Genomic DNA, 27,768 nt, shown 5'->3' with positions numbered 1-27,768 from the left:
TAATGAGCAGGGAGTGGATGAAGTCAGTCTGTGGCAGGCACCTCTCAAATGACTGAGTGATTCAAAAGTAAAATTACAGTATTCACTCTTTGCTGTTTTCAAATTTGTTTTTCAAGTTAGATTTTTGGATGGCCTAACCTAGCTAAGTTGCTCTATTCATGAAAAATGAGAAAAGCTTCTTTCCATCAAAAATTAAGCTTCATTCTTGACACATTTAGTCCGGTAGTGTTTCTAAGAGAAGTTGAAGAACTGTCAAGCGTCGAATGGTTTGAATCAGTTTCTCATCATTTTGGCACTTTCCGAACAGAACTGTTATTTCTGAAATTAAATCACATTAGTTGTGAAACAAGGACGAGTGGACAGCTGTGATTGTAGCTTGATGACAGCTAATGAGTCTAAAAGCTCAACTCTTTTCAGACACCCATTAGCAAGGTTATCCCAGAAGCTCAGGTCTGAAGGAAATGAATAGACTGAGGTTTTGTGCTGTTTGAAATGTGACAAAAAGTTTTTGCTCATCTAATTGGTTCCTCTGTTTCTCTGTGTCTCTCTTGTTGCAGACGAGGAAGGGCTATGGAAAGACTGTGATGGAGATTAATACTCCCAAAATCGATCAGGTTCCAATCATCGATGTCATGTTGACTGACTTTGGGGACCCTAACCAGAAGTTTGGGTTTGAAGTTGGGCCCGTCTGCTTCCTTGGCTAAATAAAAATGAGAAAGAAAAAAAAAAGGACTTGATGGGGCCAGCAAAGAAAGTCAAGTTGAGACGTTTTGGGTACCACCAAACCCCATTTCTAGCCCCCCACCCTTTTCTATGCCACATGCAAGTTTTGAATAAGAGATGGTGTAGCAAACATGTCTTTCCATGTATGTACGTGTAACCCAGGAAAATACTTGTTGCCCTTGTAGGGCTCGAACCACATGACTTAACCACGTTATGGAGCAAAGGTGAAGGACATTTGAACGCGTGGCAGAGGAGGGTGAATCGGAGGTAACCAAGAGAGGGGGTTAGGCGACATAAGGGGACACAGGCCTCCTCTCTGGATTCTCCAGGTGCTGTATGAAAACGACTACAATGGTGCTTGTTCAAAACACACAAAAAATATAAAGAGGTGCTAAGAAAGAAGGTGTATTTTGATAATTATAAAAAAAACTGTAATTATTATTTTGTACAATACTGTTATTTCTGAATCCACTTTCAAAACTTGCATGTGTATCAGATTCTGCTTCCGGCTCTTTAATTTCAATGTTGGTTCAAAGATATACAGTGTAAGTTAAAGACATCATTCAATCAAATAAATTTATAATTTTTTTTGTTCCACACATACTGTGTATTTGTCATGATACAAATAAAGTGAGCATTCAAACAATTCTCTATTGTTAAATTAGACTGTATTCCCTTTGTATATATTGACAGTCCAAAGCTTGAGGTTATTTGCTGTTTTGCCCTTGTGACCGTAGGTGAAACAACTGGAAGTATCACACCAACATGTATACGGCAACATCTCCCACTAATGTTGTGATCCTGTGCTAGTAGGAGGCAATCATGGCATTCATTTTTCCTTTATTTAATTCTATTTGTTGTTTTTTTTCTGTTTTGTTTTCTGACAGGCTTTTTATTTCGGTTGTATACCTCAAACTTTCTTGATAACCTGTAAGATGCAAGGATGTTATGCCCTGTATATACCTTGGTTAAGCAATTAAGTTTATATATTTTGGGTGGGGATTTTTTTTTTAAAGAGAGAAATACGTTAACTGTTAGACATCCACTGTTCAAATCCTTCTGTGAATGCAATGAGAAGCCCTTTAGGTGACCCATTTTTGTAACTAAAATGAGAAAATGTTTTAATGTGCTTTTTATAGTTCATTTAAATATTAAAAACTGGATTCTAAACAACAGTGAACTGAATGTCTCAATGGTTTGTGTAAGATGACTTTGGAGTAGATCTACCTACTGTACATGTCGAATGCTTTAATCAAGGATATGTTAAATCAACTAAGATTCTGGGCTGGTGCAATTCCATCTTTCTTGAAACCAATAAAGTACCATCTTACAATAATTTCCTTTCATTCTGACTACATGAATGGAAACATGAATAAAATGTCTGCTTTTTTGTCATAGAAAGAATGAAAAAACATGCTTTTTAAAATTCTCATATAGATTTGCTGCTTATTTCCATGTCCTTCTGAGAAGAAATAGCCATGGACTTGCGCTACATTTCACTATGTATCTGAGTGTAATAAGTGTTTGACTATTCAGGAAGCACACACAGTCACAAAGCCATTAAACTCCACCGGATACGTGTTTTTTCATACAAATAGAGGGAAGCATCAAGGCTTGTTATGCACAATGGATGTAAATGCTCCAACAGAGAGGAGAGAAACTTTAGTGCAGTATTCTCTGCATATGTGCGACTTCTTTTCTATGACAAAAACCTTTCCATTTGAATTTTCAATTTTAATTTATGCTATGGAGCTAGATTGAATATTCTTTATCACCTTGGTATTGTCTGTGACCATTTTGATTGCTTCTTTAAAGAAGAACTGCGTGTGAAGTCTGGCTCACAGGATGTGTAGCCTGTGGGTGTAAAGTCTGTTGTTGGCCGCCTATCTTGGACCTGTTGTCAAAACCCCTTTCACTATGTGAAACTAGTTTTGCATAGCCAGACCTTTCTCCAAACAGTTTTAACACTGTAGTGAAACAACAACTTCCAAGCTAGCGACCTAGACGCTAAAATGTCTTTTAATTTCTAATGTGGCGTTTTCTTTTGTGGGAATTACGCCATTATAATGCCGGAACTCGCGTCTCCGTCCAAACAGCTTCCCTCCAGACAATAGTTTGCAAGAACAATATCATGAATATTATTCTGGGGTAAGTGCTGCCCAAGATGCTTGTGATTGGTTTAAAGAATTATAAACAACCTACTGCATTTTGTTACTTTGGTGTGGAGCTTTGAAGGGTTCTACCCATGGATGTATACAGAGAGCTAGATTTAATGTTTCAGGAGGGGCTCCTTTTGACTTCTTGGGTATAAAATTACCCACATTGTTGTACCCATAAAGCAAGCGCACTAAAAACTTCTAACAGCCGAGCAGTTAAGTTCTGCTAATTTGAATGGGGATAAAATGATTGAATCATGTGGCCCTTTTAGGCTTCTGAAATGCTATCTGACCAAATGGATAAGATCCTGCTATTGATTTACTGACGTCTCTGTCACAATGTAAATCCTTTGGAAAAAGTGTTTTTGGGCCCCATGGCATCACGTGATGAACTCTGAAGTTGTAATTCCAGCCAATTAATTCCACATGGATCTATGTTGTTTATCCTGGTTAGTTTGTTCAAATACCATTGCTTGACTGATGCAGCAAGCACAGCGATACCTCACAAGATGACGTCCCCATCAAAAATTTAAATCAGTGTGATGCCATCTTCTCATTTGCTGGTTGGTCCTGAAGGCTACTAACCTCTGTCAACTCACTGGTTAAATAAAAAAAAAAAAATCAGGTGTTAACTAGTGAGCTTTAGAGGTGCTGGTGAGCAGATTTTGTTACCTACCAGGGTAGCTGTTTCCAGGCTTTATGATAATCCAAGATAACAGTTGCTGGCTGTAGCTTCATATTTAGTGTGCAGTCATGAAAGTGGTATCACCTTTCATCTTACTCTCAGCAAGAAAGTGAATCAGTGAATTTCCTGAAATGTCAAATGACAGCTTCAAGTTTTCATCTCTGTCCCTTTATCTTTAAAAAATCCATTGAATTCATCTTTAGTGTCCAGAGTATTTCTAATTAGGCTATGACTCTATTACCACTGTGCAGATTGTTACAGCCAGATCACTGAAATCCTGCAACTTCTCTTCTCTCCTTGAAATTATGAAAGAAAAAAAAGAAGGCCTAATTAGTATTCAGCCCTGCTGAGCCTCCTTGAAACAAATGTTAGCAATGGCCTGTGTCACTTCAAAGGATTGACCACCGCTAAACCTTTTATTTTCTCCTCGAAGAGTGCAAAAGAAATCCACATAATAACAACTGACAAGTCTCTGCTGAGCAGCAAAAGAAATGGACTTTGTATTTTCTTTTTATCTTTCTTTCTTTGGAGTGGGGGTCTTTGTAGAGAAGCGACCAAAGAGAATACTCATGTGGAACCGCACACACAAGAAAAAACAATCAAGAAATCCTCCCCGTGGCTTCAGAGGAGAATTCAGCTCCACACTCATGTTACTTTCAACTTGCTTTTGAGTCCTTTAACAAATACTGTGTTTGTCTCAGGAGTTTTCTTGCATCCTTAATGGGTCTTTTTACATATTCAGGATGTACAATTTATTTAAATGAAGCAATCAAACTTCTTTGAGTTGTTGTGGAAGATCATAGTAATAATCTCCTACATTATCATATAAATAAGTGACAGCTCGCAGAAGTGTTTTGGTTTTTTTTTTCTTTTACCGTTCTGGATTGTTTAGAATAAATAGAGAAAGAAGAAACCAACATGACTGGAACAGACAAAGAGTGCCACCTGAAAAATACATATTTTATTGAAATCAATGGGAAAATCGTCACTTTACCACTGTTTGACTGACGGATGGCTGAGGAGTCTGGTGCAGAAACACACACACAAAAAAAAGCTTGTTAGCAACAAATACAAGATAGTTTTGTGTCCCTTGATGGCTTCAGCCCAGATCACCAATTTGACACAGGGGGCTGGTCAAACCTTAAAACTACGGCACTTCTATTCTCGGTTTACACATTTTCAGACTCTTGCGCTGACCCCAGTCAAGCTCTGTTATATTGACTGTAACCACTGCCTGTTTGTTTTACTTGAGTGTTCAGTATGTACATAATTACAAGGACATCACTCCCAGGGACCATTTAGTCTTCAGCAACACTCCCAGTTGGCCCAACATAGTTGAGAGAAAACCCATTCGCGCCTGTCCAAATTGCACCATCCTCTGGATCAGAGGATGTGAGAAGATTACGCAGCACCCCAGGGAGCACGCAGGGTCCTGACAGTCACAGTGGGCTTTAAGTGCAGCTGAGATACTCATCTGAGACAAGAGAGCAGCAAAGCTCCATTTGGACTCACTAAAGAAACAATCACCTTGAGACAGAAATATCGTGTTAGGCCTTTTTTTTTACAGAAAGTGTCTCAGGTCAAAGTTGATTTCACATATGAACATGCACAAAATGCTATCCCAGCCTCTGGAATTAATGTGTTGTTTCTGCAAACATTAAAGAGATATATTATTATGTTATTATTGTTATTATGTAGCGGATACATTGAAAATTTTCATTTTAACAATGCCCTGGTTAATGTGTGGTTATGTCGAGGCACAGAAGGTTAAAAAAAAACAACAAAAAACATGTTTTGGCTTAAATTTCCGGTTTTGGTGGCACAGTCCCTAGTGATGTCTTGGTAAGAAATAATTGCTTTTTGTGGCACAATCTCTAGATGAAAACCAGGAATGAGTCACTAAAAAACAGCCACCTCTCTGTTCCAAATATAAAAAAGTTTTAATAACAAGAATTACAATAAATCCTTTTTCATGGGGGTCTATCTAATAGTTGTTGAGATATTTTAGTGTTGACCAAAGCGGTGGAATGGACAGATTGACCGACTTTGCCTTTACTAGAGTCATGCTGCTAGTTAGCTAAAAAGATGTAAAAAGTAAAGAATATCTGTTTTTCCAATATAATTTGGATCCCAACGTAAAGCTATTTTGCTAGAATTCAGTGTTTTATCAGGTTTGCAGGTGTTGGTCCTTTAACTCTGTCTGTGCAGCTTACTCTTTAGGTAGAACTAGACAGAGAAGAAGAGAGACAACAAATCAGAGCTCTCTGCTGAGCATGTGTGGATGCTTTTGGTGGTAAGAACAGGTTAATAATTCACATTCTGCAGCAAGAGGTTTTTCTGTCTTTCTTTCTTTTTCAGGTAAAACATTTGAAGCCACTGTGGTTTATTATGTAGACGGTGGTGAGGTCACTGTCTGATTGCGCAAAAATAACCTCTCTACCATAACCTACCAACTTCAGAATGACTATATGAGTGTATTTTTCTATGATGTTATTCCCATTTGAGAATCCTCATGTCACCTTTTCAAGAGGTAATTTCGGCTATTTGCAATTAGTGATAAAGAGGGGCAGAAAAAAAACCTCAAATGTCAGCAGCAAACACACACAGCCCGAAGTGCTTTTGTGCTGGGTGTTGATGGCTTACTGAGTCACACCAAGAAAGTATATTGGAAAATTAATTAAATGTTTTGTATTACTCAATTATCATAATTTTGTTTTCAAGTCGAACAAGAATAATTTTCTTTATGACGTTCCCCAAATAAATGCAATTTAGTTAAAAGGGCTTTAACTGAATATATTTGGGAGACTTGGAGTTGTCAGTCGGAGCAGTCACAAAAGTGGGCTTGCGTCGGCCAACTGCAGCACTGGCTCCTCTAGTTCAAACAAGGTAAATAGCTGAGTGGAGGCTTTTAAGCTCTAATGCAAACAGTTTTCTCTGGTGGCAATCAGGGCTGATGTTGAATTGTGATGCTGCTGACCAGAGCTGGTCTGAACATGCCTCGAAAAAAAAAAGGTGAATTTTGATGCAAAGCAATGTCTTTTAATCTTTCTCCTATATAGGAGGACTTGAACTCATTGTAACCCTTTGCAACCTGAGTTGACTTGATTTCTTAAAAAAAAAAATGTGAAAAGGCCGTGAGCAACTACAGAGGAAATAACCCCAAAACTTGCAAAAAACAAAATTTACCTGGAAAAAAATGAAATAAAAATAACTAATACTTAATACTTACTTACTAATACAAATAACTAGATAATACTTTCCTTTGGAAAAAAAAATCCTAGTTTATTCTTATTTTTCTAAATATAAATATTTTTTTTTCCAATTTTCAGAACATTTCTTGCCAAGTTGCTCATTGTCTTTTTTTGTGTTTTCAAAAGAAAGCAATTTGCTCAGGATTCAAAGGTTTTAATACTCATGAAGGCATCTGAATGTGGCACAGGAAAAATTATGTTGATCCAGGTTTCAAAGGGTTAATAGACCTCTAATGTTGCCTCAAACACCCCCCATCCCCATTCCCCCACCTTAAAACACTAAAAACTTGCATTGTGGACATTAATATATTCCCCTCACAAATGCACTGATGCATGCCTCTCCCTGCACCAAATTCAAAACCATCCATATACACTTGATCCAACTTCACAACTGCTGCTGCACACATACAGCATCTCTTCATGACAGATGGTTTATCGCCACATGTACTCTTCATTTTTACTATTCCTATAAGACTCACCAACCCAAAGCAGTGCATTAAACATGCAGGCAGAGTGCTCGGTCAGCACAGATAGGGATTGAGTGGCAATCATTTTAAAGCACGATCCCAGCTCTCAGCCCCACGCAGCCCCTCAGAAAGGACCCTGGGAAATCTGCTCGATACACTGACTGGCTGGGAGGCACCAGGGGAATGATCTTCCTCCTTGACTCCATCCACTCTGTTACCGTCACATCCATTCTCAGCACACGGGGTGTACGGATGTAACATGCTCTAAGCTATTTTTGTGAATCTGTTAATTAGCAACCCCAGCAGCCTGATGTTACTGTATTCTCTACAGAGGAGATGAAGGAGCTGATCAGCTACTGTAGGGAGCCAGAGAGCTGAAATTACTTTCATAACAATTGACAATTACATTTGTATATGTCAGTGCCACATATCTGCTCTGGGGCCCTACAGAATTTCTTCTGTTCAGGCAGGATCTGTCAAGGCCCTCAGCTCACAGTCTTGAAGCAAGGCTCTAATCAGGCAGCTAAGAGGCAGATTATTTATGCACCTTTCTCGAGAAAACCTTTATAAGGATCCCAAACAAGTTCTAAACTCCTGCCAAGAGAAAACAGAAATGTGAGGTAAATGTCAAAAACACTGTTATTGTCACCGTAACGGTCTCATCACATTCTGAGGGGCATCATCTGCAAAACGGTGCATAAAAAGCAGTTTAGCACAAAGGTATGTGGGATTATCTAGGAAGTGGATATGCAATTTTGCTAAATCAATTTCCCTCTCGCCACCTGAGCCTTTTGTTCTAAATGGAAAAAAATGTTTAACTTAAAACAGCATCAGCTAAACACAGATAAACATTTATCCTTATTTTAGATCACTTGTGATATGATTAACTTGTTTTATGTACTCTGTGGTTCATTGGGACTGCGTGGATGAAAGTACAGCCAGTAAAGGAACCATTTGACATTTTGGGGAACTCACTTATTTGCTTTCTTGTCCAGTGTTATTTGAGAAGATCATGGTTAACTAATTTAAGCATGAAGACTTGCAGAGGAAAACAGCTGACCTGGCATGGGTTAAGGAGGGGAGGAAAAACACAGTCTTTAAATAGTTTGCTATTACCTTAACCCTAGGCTACGTGTTTTAAATTTTGAGCAGCAAATAATAAGCAGGGTTGAAATGATCCATCCATCTGGATTAACGTATTGTTTCAGTGATCAACACCAAATTTAAATCATGCAAAGAGAAAACATCAATCCATAACATCATCTTTAGGATATGCCTTTATTTTGAAAAGTCTTTGTCAAACACCTTCAAACAAATGATGGCCAGTGGCAAAGAGGAAGTATGTGAAGATACTTTATTTTTTATGATTGGAAATAAATCAGCAGTGTGGAAATATTTGTGATTTCAGAGAAAAGAGGGGTCAGAAGACAAAGCATGTGTTTTAGGTAAACTATAGGTTTGTCTCACAAAAGGCATTTTGACTGAGTAAACACAGGTGTTAGTAATCATGGCTCTGTTCCATTTAGATGCTCCAGCCAGAGTGACAGTGAGCAAGCATGCATGATACCAGTTCCCGAGATCAAAGCAGCTAAATGGAATTCAGCCACCATCATTCATTTCATTATTTACACCTGTGTCGCTCCTGCGGTGACGCGTCTAAACGTCCTCCGTCTATGACGTTGTACTGGCTGCTACTAAATTTGATAGCTTCAGTTAGCAACATAGCGACGTTAGCTACTCTGTTTCGACAATGTCAGACTGAAAAAACGCGCATGCAGGCAGAAATTCAACCCTGCTCGTCTGTCGGGAGAGGCAAACTAACAGTGAGTAAGAAGTGTAAATAATACACGTAAATTGTTAAGCTAAAGTCGCTGCTAGGCTAACTCAGGCAATGTAAAAGCAAAGATACTTATTAACTGTCTCTGGTGAAAGTGCTTAAGCTAACGATGTGTGATGAGCAAAAAACAGCTGTTTTGTCTGTGAACCTTGACAGTAATTATTAAGCGGGATTTTATACTGTAGTGAAAGTGTCCCGTCGTAAATCCATGTTTTATGGCTTTTAGGAGAAGTTTACCTTCAGAGCTATATGACAGATAACAATGAAGTTAAAGGGAAAAAGTTATGGTTTTGGTTAAATTGAAAACATTTCTTCCAGGATGGGCCTTCCTCCAGAAAGCCCTGAAAGTTAAATTATGTGCTGTTTAATATGTGTTAGTTGAATAAATTTAAAGTAAACTTTGCTATCCTTAACCGTTTATAATTCTTAAAATTATTTAAGCATTTTTATTTTTTATGGTCAAAAACAAAGAGGTGGTAGCTTCTTCTGTAACAGAATGTACTAATACGGTTCATGTCAGACTTTGTAGTATGGGCAAATAACAAAAATTGTTGTCCAAAGAATAGAATAGAATAGAAAAGAGCAGAATAGAATATTTCTATATTGTCCCTCCGGGTGAAAATTTGTCTTAGGCCCAACAAACACAGAAGAAAACAAGCAGGTATTTAAATAAACATATAGATGAAGTTAATGGAAACACTAGAATGATATAATATATTGTGTATTGTATTGTGATGAAACTGGGGGTTTACATCCCTAATGATAAGGTCACTGTCAGAAAACATATGGGAAAAAAAAGATGTCTGTTAAATGTGCATCTGATGTGACAGTGTCATCATATCAGGTCAAACTACAAGGGCTGAGGTCACCCAAACCTGGGGAAGCAGGAACTGATCACCAGTGCAGAGAGGCTGAGAATGACAAAAAAGTACCAGGATAGTTTTGCAGCTGCATTTTAGATTGATAAAATCCTTGGATGGGAGGGACCTTTATAGCGAGGTCATATCCATTGGTAAAGTGTTTGTGGCAGCTAATGAAGGAGCGGGGGGACAAGTGGATGTTTGGCAAAGACACAACTGGATGTCCAGCACCATTCAAAATTAAATATTAGGAATTTTGAAACATGTAGTCCAGAGAGAAAATGTGTCTAGGCCGTATTATATATATATATATATATATATATATATATATATATATATATATATATTCAACTATGCTCAAAATGTTCCCCCCAAGATTTATAAATGAAAATCTAAATTGAAAAAAAAAAAAAAATCTGCTTCATGCAACACTGTTTGAAGGAGGTGATTGTTAACTTTCCAATGATATCAGTTTTTTTGCTTTGAATATTAAGCAAAAGATTTCACATGAACCTACATAATGACTGTCGGTGAGCCGTGATTTCGAGAAAACTGCCTAAAAAGTTTGTAACACAGTGACAACAAAGATATAAAGCCTGTTGGTCTTCGAAACTGGAGCACATGCTGTACTCCAGGGGCTGTGCTGGGGTAAGAAATACACTGTACAGCTCAGAACACTTTTATTTGTAGACAAAAAGGTAGCAAAACCACGCATACCTAACGAGGTGAAGGAGGAATATTGAACTGCGGTTTGATGATAAAAGTTTGGTAAGATTGGACTTCACATGACAGTTTTTACAACTTGGATAAATTCTTTATGTAAAATCCTTTTCATTCTTCTTTTTTTTTTTTTTTTAGAGGACCTTTTAACGGACCACAGGAATATAAGTAATCGAGGAATGGAGACATGTCGGGAATTCAGGACCCAACAGAGGTAGGGACTCAGCAATTTGTCTTCAAGCGGGTAAATCTGAATGCATTATGGGCCAATGACATGATGTGCAATTTTGTTGTCCAAAACCCTTTTATGAAGTAAAAATAAGGAAAATGTTTATTTATTAAGTCTTTTAACCTCTGTTCATCAAATGATATGAAAACATTTCGAGGATATTATAAAGTTTAAGAATTATTAGACATTATAGTTACAAATATCATACCGGATAACTGTCATGGTGAAATGCAAAACAGCTACATAAATAGTTAAAAATCACATAAATCCCAGTTTCTCTGCCACATGCATGTATGTATGAGTGTTACCAATGACATATTTAAATATTACAAAAAAATGTCATCCAGTTGATTGTTATGCAATGGAGCGTTTTGTCCGAAAACTGTCAGTTGGTTATCAGACAGAATGTTTGACAATCAGGAAGACCCAAACAGTCGCTCATCGGTACACTGGGGAATAAAATCCTGTGTCATTTGGCATAAAACATATACATACAACACATATAATGTTGATTTTTTGCAAATGTTTTTATTTAATATTAATTTACATAATTGAAGTTCAAGGTGGCAGATATCTGTTGGTGGTTCAAACAACTGCCCCATTGAGTTTTGTCATACTGGATAACACTTTAGTCACATATAGCAATTATCTACCCCGGTTACTCTATATAATGGTATCCATTGTCCTGGATGACACGTTTAAAATTATTTTCTTTTCGTACTTTTTTTTTTTAATCTTTTATTTGTATATTTCCATTCTTATTGAGAAATTACATTTTGATATTTCAGCTGTGGTCTTAGGTCAGGGTGCACAAGCTAAGCTCACTGCTGTGTCAAACGCCTTACCCACCTATTGGAAAGAAAGCAAATATGCAAATTTCCCTAAATGTTGAACTATAACTTTCAGAAGAAAGCCACAGACATCCTTATCATTACTCTTAAATGTAATGGCTCCCTGATTTTTAATCATTAGTATCATTTCTTCCTGCACTATATCATCAAATAGTAATATTAATATCCCAGTGCCTGCAGTATTAATCATGTGATAGATAGAACCTGTCAGATAGAGGCATGGAAGAGTTTTCTGAATCCACTGTCGCAGTCAGAGTGGACTCCAGGCATCAGTCACTCTCTGAACATCCTTGCAGAAAAACCTCGCACTACTATTAATGATTCAGTGGACAAAATGACACCCCTGTGGTAGCGTTGAACCGGTACCTAGTGTATATGGTCTTGGTCTGTGTTTGCCTTTCAAAATCCTCAAGTGGACTTCAAGGCCGTATTTAAAAGGGGAGATAAAGAAGTGGAGAGAGTGATCAGAGAGGCACAGCAAGTGATTGTGAACAAGCCCTAAGGCACATGCCAAGGCTCCCCTCGTTAGAAAACCTGAGAGACTGTCAACAGCCGATCCACCGGGACCCATAACAAAGCTCACCCCATGAAATGCTTCAAAGACACGCTCTCATTTGAATAAGTTCAGATGAGCTCTGTTCTGCACTCTCCCATCCTGCACACGAGGTGTTGTATCCGTGCATGGCAATGAATCTTGAACAGGACAACAGGCTCTCTGACCTCCCTACCAATAAATTCTAGTGCATCTCCCGGGAGGTAGTGAGCCGGTGAGCTCTTAAATAGCAGGTAAGGGACAAGCGTGAAGATTGTGTTTACCAGCCAAGGACAAGGGAGGCAAATCTCACAGGGCGGGAAAGACACTGCACAATAGATCTTGGCAGCACCTGTTAAAACATTTAACAGGTAGGCTTTTCAAAAGCCACTGCTTTACTCGAAAGGGAAGAGTAGATCTCAGGAAAATGAAAGAAAGGGAGAATGTAGCAGCACAAAGAGGGGATAGGTCTTTGTGTTCATATTAAATAAATAAGCAAGACAGATCTGACTATGTCGAGAATAACTGCATTTGTATTAAACAAGACCTCAAAGTTATTCTCCTTATAGAAATAATACTTAAGTTATACTGGCACCTGCTTGGTGTGGGTGTATTATGAAAGAGAAAATTTTAAGGTTGTTATGGATTTCAAAGCAGACCTTGCCTGTCTGTGTTTGAGTGGCTGCATAATTGATTCTGTGAATTATTAATTCTTTGAAAATGCTGTCGTTAGTTGGTGCGGCAATTACCTAGTTGTGTATGTGTGTATTAATCCAGCATTCCATTTCTTCTTTTGTTGCTCTCTCAGTTTTTGTTTAACAGATAAAGCCAGGGTTTCAAGAGTAAATACTTTATGAGCAGTGGAACTCGGTTATGGTTGGTTTGGTAACAGCACATCCACGTTTTACAGCTTTTCTTCTGAGTACTCATTCAGTCTCTCTTGCTGTATACTTAATCACATTTTCATGTCACTGTTTTTATACCTTAATACAGCTACAAATTTGCATACTGTGCCACTGACATTATCTGTTTCAACTATTGTCAAATTTCATCTCCTGTCATCATGAACCATTCTTGTATTTGCAGTTCTTTAAGTGCTTATGGTTAAATTCTTTGTGGTGTTCGAGTGTGTCGTGTTGTACTGGTGTAAAGCACAATAAGTGTGTTTTCATCTGCCTCTGTTTATGAGAATTTGTCAGACTTCACATGACGACCCTGAGTGGTATAAAACTGGAATTTAAAGTGTGTTTATGCTTCAATGAGGTGGAAAGGTTGGTGTCTGCATAAATTTTATAACAGCAGTGGATGGAGGCAGAATTCATCTGCATCTTCCTTTGCAAATTTTCTGAAAATTTGTTTCATTTTTTGCTTTATTTATTTATTTTTTTAAATATAATTAACATTAAGGTGACTGTGAGTGTGTTTGGTTGTTTGTCTATATGTGTCAGCCCTGCGATGGTCTGGCGAACTGTCCAGGGTGTACCCCGCCTTCCGCCCAATGACAGCTGGGATTGGCTCCAGCTCCCCCGCGACCTTTACGAGGACAAGCGGTGACAGAAAATGACTGACTGACTAATTAACATTAAGGTGAAAGAGATTGATGGAGTGGTGGAAAGTAACTAGTGTTCTGTACTTAAGTACAATTTCGGCTACATGTATTTACTATATATCAATTGAAGTTACAAGTTACTTTTCAGGGAGGCATTTGCCTAAAAGAGTATATGATAAATCTTGAGGTGGTTAATTATCTTTCTGGCTTGTGATAATTTACATAAAAGTTTTGGTGGACTAGGCAATAGCAGACTTGTATCAGCATGCTCTATAACCAACCCAATCACCACAATAAATGTTGGCTTTGTAAGTATCTTTAAACTAAGGACATGTGAAAACTGTACATTATTATGTAGTGGATATGTTAAATCTCATTCCTTAACATTTCAACAATGTTGTAGTTACTGTGTGGTTATGTTTAGATACAAAAACCACAAGGTTATTTTTAGGAATTGTTAAGTTATTCTTTGGTTTAAAACACCCGGTTTTGATTAGGATATCACGGCTAGAAATGCTGCGATGTCTCTTAAAAAAAGAACACGTTTTATTTGTTGGTCTCAACCATAGACTGTATATAGAGATGGCCGATGCGTCTCCACATACCCCTATGCTTAAGTGAAGCCAGGATACGGTCGCTGCCATCTTGTGCTGATGATCTCATTTGAAGCCAGTCTGCACAGTAGTGATCTCCCCAGCGGGGGGACGTCATGCCAAAATACCTGTCTGACCAGCTGCAAGCAGCCACATTGGAAACGAGAGCCTGGATTAACATACACAGCTCTCAATCAGGTGTGGGGGTGGCTTTATGACCTGTACTGCAGCCAGCCACCAGGGGGCGATTGAGATGTTTCAGCTTTACTTTGGGGGAGCTGTAATGTCCATCTTGATATACAGTCTATGTTCTCAACAGTGGTACGCAGTGGCCTGCAGTTTGGCTGCCGTACTGCTCAGGTCTCACACGTCGCGCCATCTTGTCCTCCTCCCAAAGTCAGATCATATACATATTATCATAACTATTTTGCTATAAAATGAACAAAAGTATCCGTGGCTTGCAGAAATATAGCTGCTAAAAGAGTTTGTGTACTCTATCAGTCTTCATCTTATGAGTCAGACAGCCACTTGAGTAATGTTTGAGTGTATGACTTTTCCTTGAAATAAAGTATTTATATAGTATAGTAGTGTTGGGGCTTTTGCTCAAGTAAAAGATCTGAACACCACTAGATGAATAAGAGAAAGCCATCAGAATCTGAGAGGAATACATACCATCCCATTTTTTTCCTAAATGATGCTCCTCTGTTGTCACAGTCATGAGAAATGTGTTCCCTCCGAGACAAGTTAGAAAGAATGTTCCACACAAGGTCACACCTATCGACCTGCCTCTGATGGATTTGATATTTAGCCCACATCTCCTCTCCAGCCTTATTCACATCACGGCCATTTGAAGTCCTGTCACATTCAGAGAGGGAAAATATTCTACCTAGGAGATTGGCATTTTCATTTGGAAATAAACTATATGCCGGCAAAGTGCTGTCGTCATTTGGAGCTCTCACATTATGTCCAGACCCTCTTTATTTTTCACCAGTGTCGAAAATGATTAGCATTTCTGCTTCCCATTACTGAGTTTTTTTATTCATTGAACTTGTGTTGATCTGCAGAACAGGTGACCTGAGCATCAGATTCTGAAATAATAACATACTCACTAGTACATTATTATATTGCAGCTTCACTTTGCAGCCTAAAAATGAGCTCCCATTCATTGGACTCACATTAAGAATCCATATTAAATCCACAAATTTACACAAAACAGTCGGCACTGGCATCAGACATAGTTAGAGGCGGTTGTTGTGCTCTTCTATTTGACCAGGCTCTGGAATACTTATGTGTGCTAAATCCCTTATTTGAGCTGAAAATTGATGATGTCACACATCAGTGGTCTAATCCTTTGAGTTGAAACAGCCCTCCAAGGCAGCACAATGTGGTCTGTATCCCATACTGCCTCACTGTACACTAGGCCCCAACATATATGTGACCTGATAGCAGAGGTGGGGACAAGTCATTGTTTTGCAAGTCTCAAGTGAGTCCAAAGTCATGGCAAACCAGCACCGAGTCAAATCCATGACATCCGGGCAAGACATTTTGGGCTGTCCCAGACTAAAGATGACCAATGTGAAAGACATGTGGCAATATCCTTGGTCATGGCTCCAACATGATGGTCCTACATTGCACAGTGAGAGAGGTTGAAAAATGGTTGTTGTCACAGTCTTGTAATCAAAGGCAGCCTGGAATGAAATTCTGACTGTCAGAAATTTGGGATGTGTAATGCTGTTACAAACTGTCTACTAACCAACCAATAGAAATGCAGCATGAAATAACGCACTGATCAGCGTGAATAGTTTATTGCTACATGCTGATAGATGGTAATCAATACTTAGATATATTTTTTTCAAAATTGCCATGGCAAGTTGGCCTCTTTTCCCCAACCACCACTCTAAAGTCATCAAATTTGTGACTTAAGTCTGACTCGAGTCCAATTAATGTGACTCGAGTCACACCCCTGCCTGATAGTCCAGAGTCTGCTGGGGGTTTTGGCGCCTCCCTGTTGTTCTCTTTGTGTTGCTGTACTGTGTAAATTGGTAACACTGTCACAGAAACCATCCCTCTGAGGCTAAGAGGTTTTTTTTCTGATTCAAAATGCACACAATGCATAATTAACTGACATGACATAATCTTGAGCTTTTATCCTCATACAGTCTCACTCCCTCACATAACAAGTTACTTATCAAGGACATACAGAACAGTGCTCATGTTTTTGTGATTAAAAAAAACCCAACAATTTTATTGGACATTTACATTGGGATACATTTCTATTCGTGCCTTCAAGTATTAAGAGAATGTCTTTACATTTTATATAAAGTTCAAATGTGAAAGCATCATCCTTCTTCACACACTATAAATTAAATTTACCAGCCTAATCACTTCAGCCTGTGTTGATTAAAGACTGTTGTAATGAAAGGCTGAACCCTGCCTCTGATTGTAACTGTATGTATTGACAATAAATTCCAGTAAATGCAGACTGCAGACAGGAGCAGGGAATATTTCTGCATTTCAATTTCCCATTGAGACTCGAAATTAAAACACTCAGGGGCGGTGGTAAACTAAAAGGTTCAGCTGCAGAGAGGTAAATTGACTATTATCGAGCATTTGACCACGAGCCAGCCGAGCTGACACTTTAATGACACGTTTCAAACGGTCATTTTGCATCTGTGTGGTTCGGTCGAAGAAAGAGTCACAGCACTTCTCTCCTCAGGGCTTTGGAAAGAATGAACTGACCCTCAACTTAATCACATTAACACACAGATTGAGAAAGAATGTGTGTGCTTGAAGCCGTGAGATAATGAAGAGATGACAGGTACTGCTCGCTCTATCCTCCACAACTAAGTTTGCATTGTATGCATGCCAGGGCAGGCTGAAAGGGAGAAAAGAATGGGGGTAAACACAGGGAAGATGATGAGTCAGTGTTGTATTAAGCTGCAGTGAAGGGCATGAGATCAGGGAGAGGATGGGACGGGCCACCAAACCCTGACTACTGACTACTCAAACAAAACACTGAGTTTCATTCAGTTTTCCATCCGCTGCATTAGACATGCAATTGACCATTGGCTAATCTCCATCCCCATCCGCATTAGTTACTGTTGCTATGCCTGTCAAGCTTACCATTCTCACACAATACATATGCAATTTACCCAGCCTGGTCTCCCGGAAAAAAGCAAAATGACCCTCTTAACACTGCATTACATGCTTTTGGCATGTATGTGTTAAAATGACATGCTGGCACTACTGAAATGATGCCAAAGGAAAGTCAATAAGGATCCTTTGCCATGGTAGACAGACAAATTTCCTGGTTCATAAATGTCACACCATGGGCAGTGGTTATGTTACTAAGAAAGTACACATTGGGAGGAGTTTAGGTGGTGGATGAGTCAAACAAATGCAGTTATCATCTAATGGCTTTCCTGCTTAGTAGGATAGGAATTTGTGCAGATATGTCGGCATATGTAAGGTTTATATGTAAGGCTTATTAAAGTGCTGGCCCCCTCACTAGCCCTCTGGTGAAATAATTGAAAGGTCATCTAAACTAGCGTAAAGTTGGTGTTGTTTTGCGAAATAAGGCAACCTAAGGCATCTCATTGGTAGCAGCCATGTCACCATAGCTTGTTAGGAAGGGGGCTAGATAATGCTCTGGCAGTCTTGAAAGGGATCCCTAGAACTTTCCCCGCAAGATATTTAAATGAGAAATGGGTTCTATGGGTACCCACAAGTTTCCCTAAACTTGACTTGTTGCTGTGCATGTTTTGTTCCTTATAATCAGTGTACTTTGAATTAAAGCTGTATATTTTGGATATTTAAACTGCAGTCCTAAGCATAGGGCAAACCTCCAAAACACTTGCATTTCCCTTAATGCATCTCAATAGTTACTTGTATTCTACCTATCATGCTGGGTAAATGCTCACATCTTTCACAGTACGCTTCCCCAGTTTGTAACAAACGGTTTCTGCTGAAAATGTGTAGCCATAGCAGATACATTATCAGAATGTTTGAGCATTAAAGTTCATTCTTGACCTGCTGTATATAGTACAAGCTCAGAGGTCCACTTGTTAGTGTTGAGAGCATTTTTTTAGTTATTGATGCATGTTCTTTAGGTTTCTGCGTCCTCTGACATGTAGCCTGTTTTACACCCTTGGGTGAGAAGGATTGGACCAACTGTGAGCTGCAGTGCAGGTTTTCTTTGGTTCAGGTTTCAAAAGTATAAAGCAACAACACTTAACACTTACCTGTAACTGCTTGTCCTATTCAGGGTTGCAAGGGGGCTGGAGCCTATTCCAGCTGACATTTGGCCAGGTCAGACATTGTGGACAAGTCACCAGACTATCACAGGGCTGACGCATGGAGACAGACTTAATCAAACAACTTGAAAATCAAAAGCAAACTTCGGTATGAACACATCCAACACCTAAGTGTTTGTCTGCTGCTTTCAAATAACGTGCATCTGTCAACCTGTCCATCATGCTTTGCATTCCTGCTCCTTCCTGTCAAGTTCTCATTCACCTTTGGAGCAAAGCAGTTGGGGTGTCTGTGCAGATAATTAATTGTTTGAATCTTTTTAATATCAGCAGTTAAATAGAAATTAAGATGTAATCCCAGCGACAAAGACAAATTATTTAAAATAATTTGACCAGGTATGTGTGTTGCTATTAGAGAACTTACCGGTGTAAGTCTGCATCCTGCAGTCTTTTCTTTGCCTGTCCTTTTTCTTCTCCTGCTCCTGTTTTTCTTTGGGGCATGGCAACCATGACAACATCCCTGTTTGCTTGCTCACCTTTTAGGTCCACTCTTTCCCTCTTTGAGTCTGGGCCGAGGCTGTTGGGCCTTTTGCATAAAAATGAAAAGTTGTGTGAATCTCCAGAATTTTAACAGCAGCCTTAAATCATCAATACAGTACAGTGATAAGGCACTTACCATCTGATACTAGGTGTCAGATTCACCGCCTCCAACATCTTTTTAGTGGGGTGTTTTTGTTGGGCCCCCAAGCCTTTTATCAAATTATGCTTATCTAGTGGACTCTCCCTTAAACATTTGGCTTAACTGATAATGCTCATGGAGGTATTCTTCTCTACTCACTGGCAGAGTCTGCTTAACTCTGCCAGTGGCAGATTTTCCTTCAATGGCCCTGAAACGACCAGCACTGACAGATCTCCTCTTGGGGTCTTTCTTTTTTTTTTGGCCATCAGTGTGTCCAGTCTTCTCCTCTTTCCACTTGGACTGCGGCTGTCCAGCCTTTTGCATAAGCATGAAAGTTATATTTAGTCAAAGAACAATCCGATCACCATGTAAAATTGATAAACCTAGTAAAATAGTCTTTTGTTGGAATTTACTCCAAATGATTTTAAATGAAGTGTCATCTTTCTGAATCCAGTTACATTTCTGCACTCATTTCTGTCTGATTTAAAAATTCGCAAACTCTGATTGCTTATAATCACTTAAAAGAAACCTACTCTAAGAAGAAACTCTAGTCTAAATATTACCTTCAAACACACTTATTTGTCTTTCTTGAGCATACCTGAACATAATTGTGGTAAATTTTAAAGGAACACTCTGTAAAGTGTTCAAGCTGAAATTTCCATCATTACAAATGTGTAGTACTGATAGATAATAACAGACTGTTTTCATCAAAAACACTCCATTAATTACTGTACCTTATCAGTTTATTCTTCTATATGCTGATGACCCGTAATTGTACCTCCCACTCTAGCTAAGAGAATAAAATAAGTTGGCCTCTGAGAATAGGCAAATGGCAAATGATAATTAAAAAAAATAAAATTAAATAAATAAATAAATATTGCGGCAATTTTTGCCCCTCCATAACAATTTTTAGGGGCATACTGATATTTCTTGGAGCATTTTTGCCCTTTGTTGTCACCAACTTCCGACATCAGTTGAATGAGACCACTTGATGTGCCAATTACTAATTTTAGACCAAATTGAATTTGGTACAGTACCCCTTTTATATCTCATAGTGTGGGCTTAATTTTACCATAGATGATTCATGTAGAGCACAGGTAAATAAAGTCAGTAGTGTTTTTTTTTTTTTTATTGCACTAAAGAGCTAGTTACTTTATGTCAGGTGTTATACGTGTAATAAGGAATGTAAGTTCAGCACTAACTTTGGTTTACACTTTGATATACAGTAGTCACATTCAGGACTGGCTTCCACACAGTGGGAGAAATATTGTTACACAGTGGATTTGCTAGCTGTGATTGGGTCTTATGATCCCATTGAAGTGTAACTATCTGTGGAGTTATAGCATGAATACATTTTTTCTGCTTAACAAGAATATGAAAACTGAGAAACATCTAGACCTCCTGGCTCAACTACTTATTGGTACTAACTCAGAATAACAAAAATTTAGACAGTTGAATCGCAGCTGCTGTGTGAATTAAAGACTCAAAAAGCTTTTTTTTCATGTTTTTTTTCTGTCAAACCACAATATAGTAGAGTCACAGCGAATATTCAACAGACAACCATGAGATTATTCATTAGAGTATCCAACAGAGATTAGAGTGTTAATAAACACAAAGAGTAGCTGTTGATCTATTGTTCACCATGTTGACCATATTCTCAACAGTTATGACCAAAATCTCCATATGAAGACAAAGGTATATTAATAAATTTACAAATATAAGTATCAGCCCTAAAAAATAAAAATCCTGAGTCTTAATAAAAACATCTAGCCTTGAATAACCTTAGGCTTTGAATTTTGATCAGCATGTGATAATCAATATATGCCAGGAGTCATTTTGGGAGATAAAATGTTGTAATTTACTCTGCTGTTGTAACCTCATTCTATCTAGGACTTATTCTCCTTTTGTTAATGATTTCCACTGGTCTCCCAGAAGGACTTTCAGCAATCCCCACGGAGTAGGCCTCAACTTGTTGCATCCAGCTTTTGATTAAAAAGTGTACGTGGAGTGAGCGGGATTGCTGCTGGTGATTGTACAAACAAGTAAATGAGAATTTTGTGGGTGGAAGGCAGTAATCCTCCTCACTGCCTTTAAGGTTTGCATGGGAGTTGAGAATTGGATGCTCAATATACAGTGCATTAGTGTTAGACTGATATATGGGGCCAATATTGGACCATTAACTGCTGCCTGTGAGCCAGTTATTCAGAGTCACCAGTGAGTGTCATTGAAGTCTTAGAGTAACTTCAATGCAAAAATGTTTGTTATTTCAAAAGCATAAACCTTTGCTGAACCTGATAATGCATGAGTGGAATGATTCAGCTGTGGTTGGGCAAGCTGACATTTCCCCAAGTCTTTTCAGTCATGCAAGAAGGTAGTAAGATTGTTTTTCCACACACCTCAGCAGCATAAAGTTTCCCACGTCTAAACAGAAGAGCAAAACAGTATCATGGAGCCATAGGTGACCGGCTGAGAGGACATACCAGAAAAGAGTGACGATTGAAGAAACAAGTGTATCTTTCATTCGCCGCAAGCATTCAGTCTATTATGACTCATGCAGCACCACTGTTGAGGCCTTTAGTTGTTGGCATGAAATACTGGACAGCAGATTCTCAGGAAAAGGCAGAAGTCTTCACCAATATTCCCTAAAGAGTTTTACACTTTTTAGTGTTAGTCAGCAATGTCCCTGGAACTTTTTTTCACCTTGCAACCTGCAGTGCTTCACTCTCTGAAAGAGGCAAAGAGCAGCACATGGGTGTTGATTCAATCTTGGAACCCACTGGCTATTGGTCTGACAGGGATTTAGCCTCTGGGGGCAACTGCCAATATTTTAGAATTCCAGGTGTTGCCAGCCAACCTGTTTTCACTCTCAACTTGTTAAATACCAGCGCTTAGTCTGTGGCACTCGGAGTCTGATGCTGATGTACTGTGGCATCTGTATGAGACGTGCCGGGCCGCATCATTATTAGATGCTCAGAGCAACTGACAGAGTATAAAGAGTGAGAAAACCCATGTAGGAGGAGGTCAGGTTTGATGGATGGGTCAAACAAAAACACCACTGTTCAGGTCTTGTGTGAAACCAAAAGTCATTGTTTAGTGATTTTAAGCATGTAGCATAGTATGTCACATGACATATGTTAAACTATGTTACTAACAAATACACTCAACCCAAACCATGATTTTTTTTTTTAACTAAACTTAACCAAGAACTGTTGTTGCCTTATCCAAATGGAGTAAACCTTAACACTAAGTGAACTTATGTGGGAAGTTGAATTTGAAAAGAAATTGTATGCATGCAACAAGTGAGACTTATGCATTATTTCTAACACGTCCAAAACTAACACTGAAGGGCACCTCGAGTGTTGTGACGCATAGGCCCTCTGACTAAGCGCCAGTGTTTGAAGAGTTAGGAGAATATGTTGAGCCAGTGGGTATCTGGTATCTGTGTATCGAGATTAGTGTTGATTCAGCCCTTTGGTATTTCAGAGGCTGAAGGCTGGTGGTGCTATTAACACACATGTCTTGTGGGGGAAAAGCCATCTTGCAAGTGGCCCTCATGACCAAGTCTCCTGTCAATGTCAGACCCCCCACCAATAATGCCTGCCACCTTTTCAAGGTTCAAATTGAGGGGGCAATCCCAGGTTGGTTGGCTGGGTGCACATTATGCAAAAGCCTTCAGAATGAGGTCCTTAATAATTCATTCAGTGAACGATAGTGATTAAAGCATTGACTAATTAAATTTTACATTAACACAGTTATTTTCACGCTTAGAGCAATGTATATCTTTTCACATGCACAGTTCTTCTTATGTGATAGCAATTACTGTGCATTGCATTGCAGTACAGATCTTTATGTCTAGGAAATCCACAGGGAGAATCCTGTGTTTCCTCCCAAACATACACATAAATTCATTACAGTAGCTTGAAGTAGAAAGGAGAAAGGCTTGTTTGGTTTTCAGTTAATTGTGCGAACCCTTTGGCAAAATTAGCATAATCCTTGTAAGTGCCAGACGCATAGGCAGAATGCATTACACTTCCAAGTCAGATCGCAACTTGGACAGTACTTTCTTAGATATCAAAAGTGACTAACAAGCAAAGGCATATTTCATAGCGGAGGATAATAAAGAGATCTATATTGGGTTCAAATAAAGGAGTCATACTCCAGAGGCCACTCAACATGCAGCATTCAAGAGGCAATTATATAAGAGATAATTGGTGCACTGTACATTGTAATTAGCTGTGTGCATTGTGATCCGCATGTTGTTGCTGAAAGTTCTTGAGCTTCATTTCAAGAAGCAACACCATGTCAAGGAGACTATTATGAAAAAAGTTTGTTACTTTTAACGACAGGTTCCCTGTGTGTTTTCATTCAGTGCTGCTTGCCAAACCAAAAGTCGACATTTTGGCATGTCACATTAGGTAAAGCACAGATTTAAATAAGAAACTGAAGGACTCACTTTTATCAGCACAATACCAAAACCCTGAGCTGACACAGGTACATGGAATTCAGCCATCGCTCAGTTTAAAAGCTACACCTGTGCTTTTTAGTTCTTGAAAGAGGCATATTGTATTTATGTGAAAGGGCCTTGAGCACAGCTGATAAACAACACAGGTGATTTTGATCACTAGAGGATGAGACCTCTTTTCAGAATTGTGTGGGCAGGTGAAGACAGTGCCTGACCGATGTCCTCCTCCAGTTAGCTTTGTGTGGCCCATTAGGGACAAATTGCATCTTTATCATTTCCTCCATTTGGCCAAGCAAATGTGTCACTTGTTATGTTGAATTTGCATGTGGTAGAGATGTGATGTTTTCACAGCTGTCAAGAGTTGAAAGCACAGTGCAGTTTGTGTTCAGCCTCAACAAGCCAAATAGTGAAATACGGTTTAATGCGTCAGTATTGTTTATGATCCTTGGAGACATGGTATATAGGCCCAGTCCTATTTTGTGATTTTACCCCTAACCCTTGTTAGGGACAGTGTTATAAGGGGTAGTGATTGAAAGCCTTCCCTGTGAAATAGGTCATCTCTTCAGGACCCTGATATGTCAGCTGTAAGCCGGCATTCACATTAACAGTGACGACGAGTGATGCCGAACTTTGCGAATATGCCATTCTCTGCCGTGGTGATTTCTCTTGCTTGCACCACAGGCAGTGTTTTGAGGCTGTCAGGATGCTTGCTTACTGTCACACTGCCATTCGATCTAACAAGTCAACAAAGAAAAAAGAACACTGCTTTGTTACCAGGCCACTAGCAGTTCTTTGTAGGCTACCTGTGCTCTGACTTCTTGCCAGTCTAAACTGATATTAGAGAAGCTGTAACAAGTGCAACAACTTCACTGCTAGACTTAAGTTAACATTGGCATCATATGCCAGCACAGTGGGTCATATAACACTAAAATTAACAATAACAATGTAATGTTAAATAGCTAGCTAGTAAGCTACCGTGACATTGGCATATTAGCAATCTTATTTGTTATGCTTGAAAGAATTATACATTAAACGAAGGAAAAACTATGGTTATCGTCATTTATGAATCTTTATTGACACAGAAAATACATATGCTGGTTTCTTATGTTGCTCGTACAGCTCAGGCATTATAATGCTTCATCCACCCCTCTATCCCATCAAGAAGTCTGTACATCCTGCCCCTAGATGTCATGCACAAAACAGAGGGTTAAGAGCTATGTAGCAGGGGCAGGAGTTGCATTGGGATTGGGCAACACATTCTCATCCCAACTTGTCAGATGTTGCCACTTGCATGTCAACATAGCACGAGTTAGGTATCCTTCTGCATCTCCTGTTTACATTCCAGGATGACACAACCATGATGTCAACAACGGCAAATAGTGGAATGACGCGGCACGTGGTTATGTTTGGCAACAACAGTACAGGGCAACCAATGCCAAACCGTCTACTAACTCACATGCTGGCTGGATGATTTGGTTCAGGCAAAAAGGGAATGGATGGTTAGGATTGGGGGAGGGAGGAACATGGTATGGTGTAGAAAAAAAATCAATTCAGATGGGAAGTGAACACCTGACTTCAAGGTTGCATGCACACTTACATCAAAAGCACTCACAAAGTGGTGCTATTTTATGAGTTCGGAATGAGAACAGGCTGGATTGGGCCTTGGTTAACATACTGCACAGGGCCAAACATATCAAAACAGGAATGTGCCATTGGAAACCATGTTTTGGAGGGCACCCATTCTTATATACAAAGTCACAGTGGCTAATTGCAGCATGTTTCCACCCTCCTCTAACCTTGGCAGGTCTAATTAGAAATGAAAAAAAAGGCAGGACACAGAAGGCCTCACAAACATATCTCCCTGTGCCTGGAAATCCTTGCACAAAGAATAAAAAATATGCAGGGTGGTGCCCTATAGCAACACACGTGATCAAAACAGGGTACCATTAATTCGCTCCATTAAAATCAAATGTATTATTTTAAAAATCAATTATGGCAAAATTGTGTTTTTAGACCTGCCAGATACTGCAGAATAACAAAAGATCCCCTCATGTTGAGTACGCTGTTTCTTCACCTCTATTTTTTTCTGTACCACCAAATACCACTTGATGTTGCTGAGCAACAAATGCCAAAAAAAGAGCAAGGGAAAGAATAAAAAAGGAATAACACAGCAGCAGGAATGACAGAGGAAGGACGATACAGCAATATCACATAACGTTTTTTTTTTTTTTTAGATGAGTCGAGGAAAAGGGCAGAAATGCAATTCTGGAGGAGAGAAGACTGAGAAGAGAGGAAAGGGGAAGGAGAGTAAGCAGTAATGGGACAATTTTAATATAAATTGGAGATTGGTCTTTCAATGTTGTTAAGCTTTGACATGAAAAACATGAAACACATGCATATCTTTCTCTAGGAGCTGTGGATGGCAAGTTAATGTCGGGTTGTCTCTTTATGTTGGCAGAAGACGAGCTCAAGAAACTGGAGTGTAATCAGTTACATATGGTATAACAAGACTATTATATACTTAATAATACATATATTTTTTACATATTTATCTTAAATATACATACATGTTTAGTGCCAGTGCTAGGACCTCTCTTTGTGTGTGCGGCTTTCTGCAGCAATGATTGTTCATTATTGTCTTAATGCATTTTCAGTGCTTGTGCTTGATGTTGTTGGCTCATGACCTGAGTGCTGTTATGATGTAAAATGAGAGCCTGTGCACCACTTTCATTGCCTTATTCTTTGTTATCTGTAGGTGTCAGAAATTGTGTTTGAAGGGTGTCAGATGCCAGGTAGACTTTCATCTGTGCTCTGCTTTTTGTTCCATGATTACAATCTACAGCACATTACTTTTGAATGTTACTCAAAGGAAAGATGCCTCTTGCACTTTTTGCTTTAAGTGGGAGAAATGTTACAAGGGTATGCTCCCTATTGGGATATTGGCATGCTCTGTGTCACAACAGAGTTGCACTCAGGCCACTCAAGTGCAAACCTCAAATTAAACCACCTAAGTGTCCCCAGGTGCTTCTTTGGTTGCCTCAAATGTCCCTCTGGTTTGAACAAGAGCTGCTCTGGCTTGACCTTTTGCCAAAAGCGTTGAGCAGATGAGACCCTTACTCATCTGAAAGGGCATCCTTAAGGAACTCTTAAGTCATGCTTCATTTTGGCCATAATGTCATGAGGAATGTGTTTTTCCCACATTTGTGTGTGTGTGTGTGTGTGTGTGTGTACACAATACTCATACCCCATGCTCCTTGAACACTTTACATGTCACTGTTTGCTTATACTTTACATCTTTGAAAACTTTTTTTATGTCCAAATATATTTCTGTGGTGTTTTTTTTTTTTCTTTCTTTTGTTGTTGTTTTTTGTGGATGCTTTCAGACAGTCTGTCTGTGGTGGCCCTTTTGCATTTAAGCTACTGTCGGGATATGAGGAGGTGTTATTATGGATGTGTTGTTACAAAGCACATTTTTTAGCCAGTTTATTTGCATTTTGGTAAAGTCTGCACCAATATATGTCTGTGGGTCTGCACAAGGTGATTGCACGCACATCCTCTGAGGTCTGCTTGCAGTTGCGGTGCTCATGTCCCCCGGTATGGACTAGTGCTTGTATAAGAAGTGATTTGATTGTGACGAGGCTTCAGTGGAATACTGGAGTTATTGTTCCTCCTCCTTGTCTGGCTTTGTTAAGGATTTGGCACAGTACAGTCAGGTTGATTGTTGCTGTAGCTCTCAGATGCTGTGCAGATGTGTGTGTTCTTTGAGATTTGCCACTGTTGACAGAAGAACGGGATGAAAACAGTGACATTCAAAACTGAGCAAGATAAACGTCTGAATATTTGTTCTTACATGTGACTTTTTGGACTTTGGGATTTTTTCATCAACTGTTATTAAAGAAATGGCAGAATTTGTTTTGCCGATGA

At 39.1% G+C, this 27,768-nt stretch overlaps 2 protein-coding genes across 8 annotated transcripts in view; both read left to right on the top strand.

Annotated features, from left to right (window-relative positions):
- Positions 1-2,059, top strand: part of col11a1a (collagen, type XI, alpha 1a) — a 93,635-nt gene extending 91,576 nt beyond the window's left edge. For all 6 annotated transcript variants that reach the window (XM_088071958.1, XM_042510329.2, XM_088071962.1 and 3 more), the window contains one exon: positions 558-2,059. In XM_088071958.1, the coding sequence (XP_087928084.1) occupies positions 558-704 (147 nt within the window). In that variant the 3' untranslated portion in view covers positions 705-2,059. The remainder of the gene's footprint in view (positions 1-557) is intronic.
- A 6,862-nt stretch (positions 2,060-8,921) lies between these two features.
- olfm3a (olfactomedin 3a) overlaps positions 8,922-27,768 on the top strand; it is a 51,251-nt gene continuing 32,404 nt past the window's right edge. Inside the window, exons 1-2 of one of the 2 annotated variants that reach the window (XM_088072239.1) lie at positions 8,922-9,105; positions 10,838-10,913. Coding sequence is in view for 1 of the 2 variants with exons in the window: in XM_042510448.2 (XP_042366382.1) it covers positions 10,887-10,913 (27 nt within the window). In the remaining variant the exon portion in view is untranslated. The remainder of the gene's footprint in view (positions 9,106-10,837; positions 10,914-27,768) is intronic. The other variant, XM_042510448.2, reaches the window with a different exon arrangement.

The sequence above is a fragment of the Plectropomus leopardus genome, chromosome 21 (assembly GCF_026936395.1).
Source record: "Plectropomus leopardus strain MGB_pleo_1.0 chromosome 21, ASM2693639v1, whole genome shotgun sequence".
Taxonomy (NCBI): domain Eukaryota; kingdom Metazoa; phylum Chordata; class Actinopteri; order Perciformes; family Serranidae; genus Plectropomus; species Plectropomus leopardus.
Note: the sequence above shows the minus strand (reverse complement) of the source record. Positions and strands in the feature narration are given on the sequence as shown.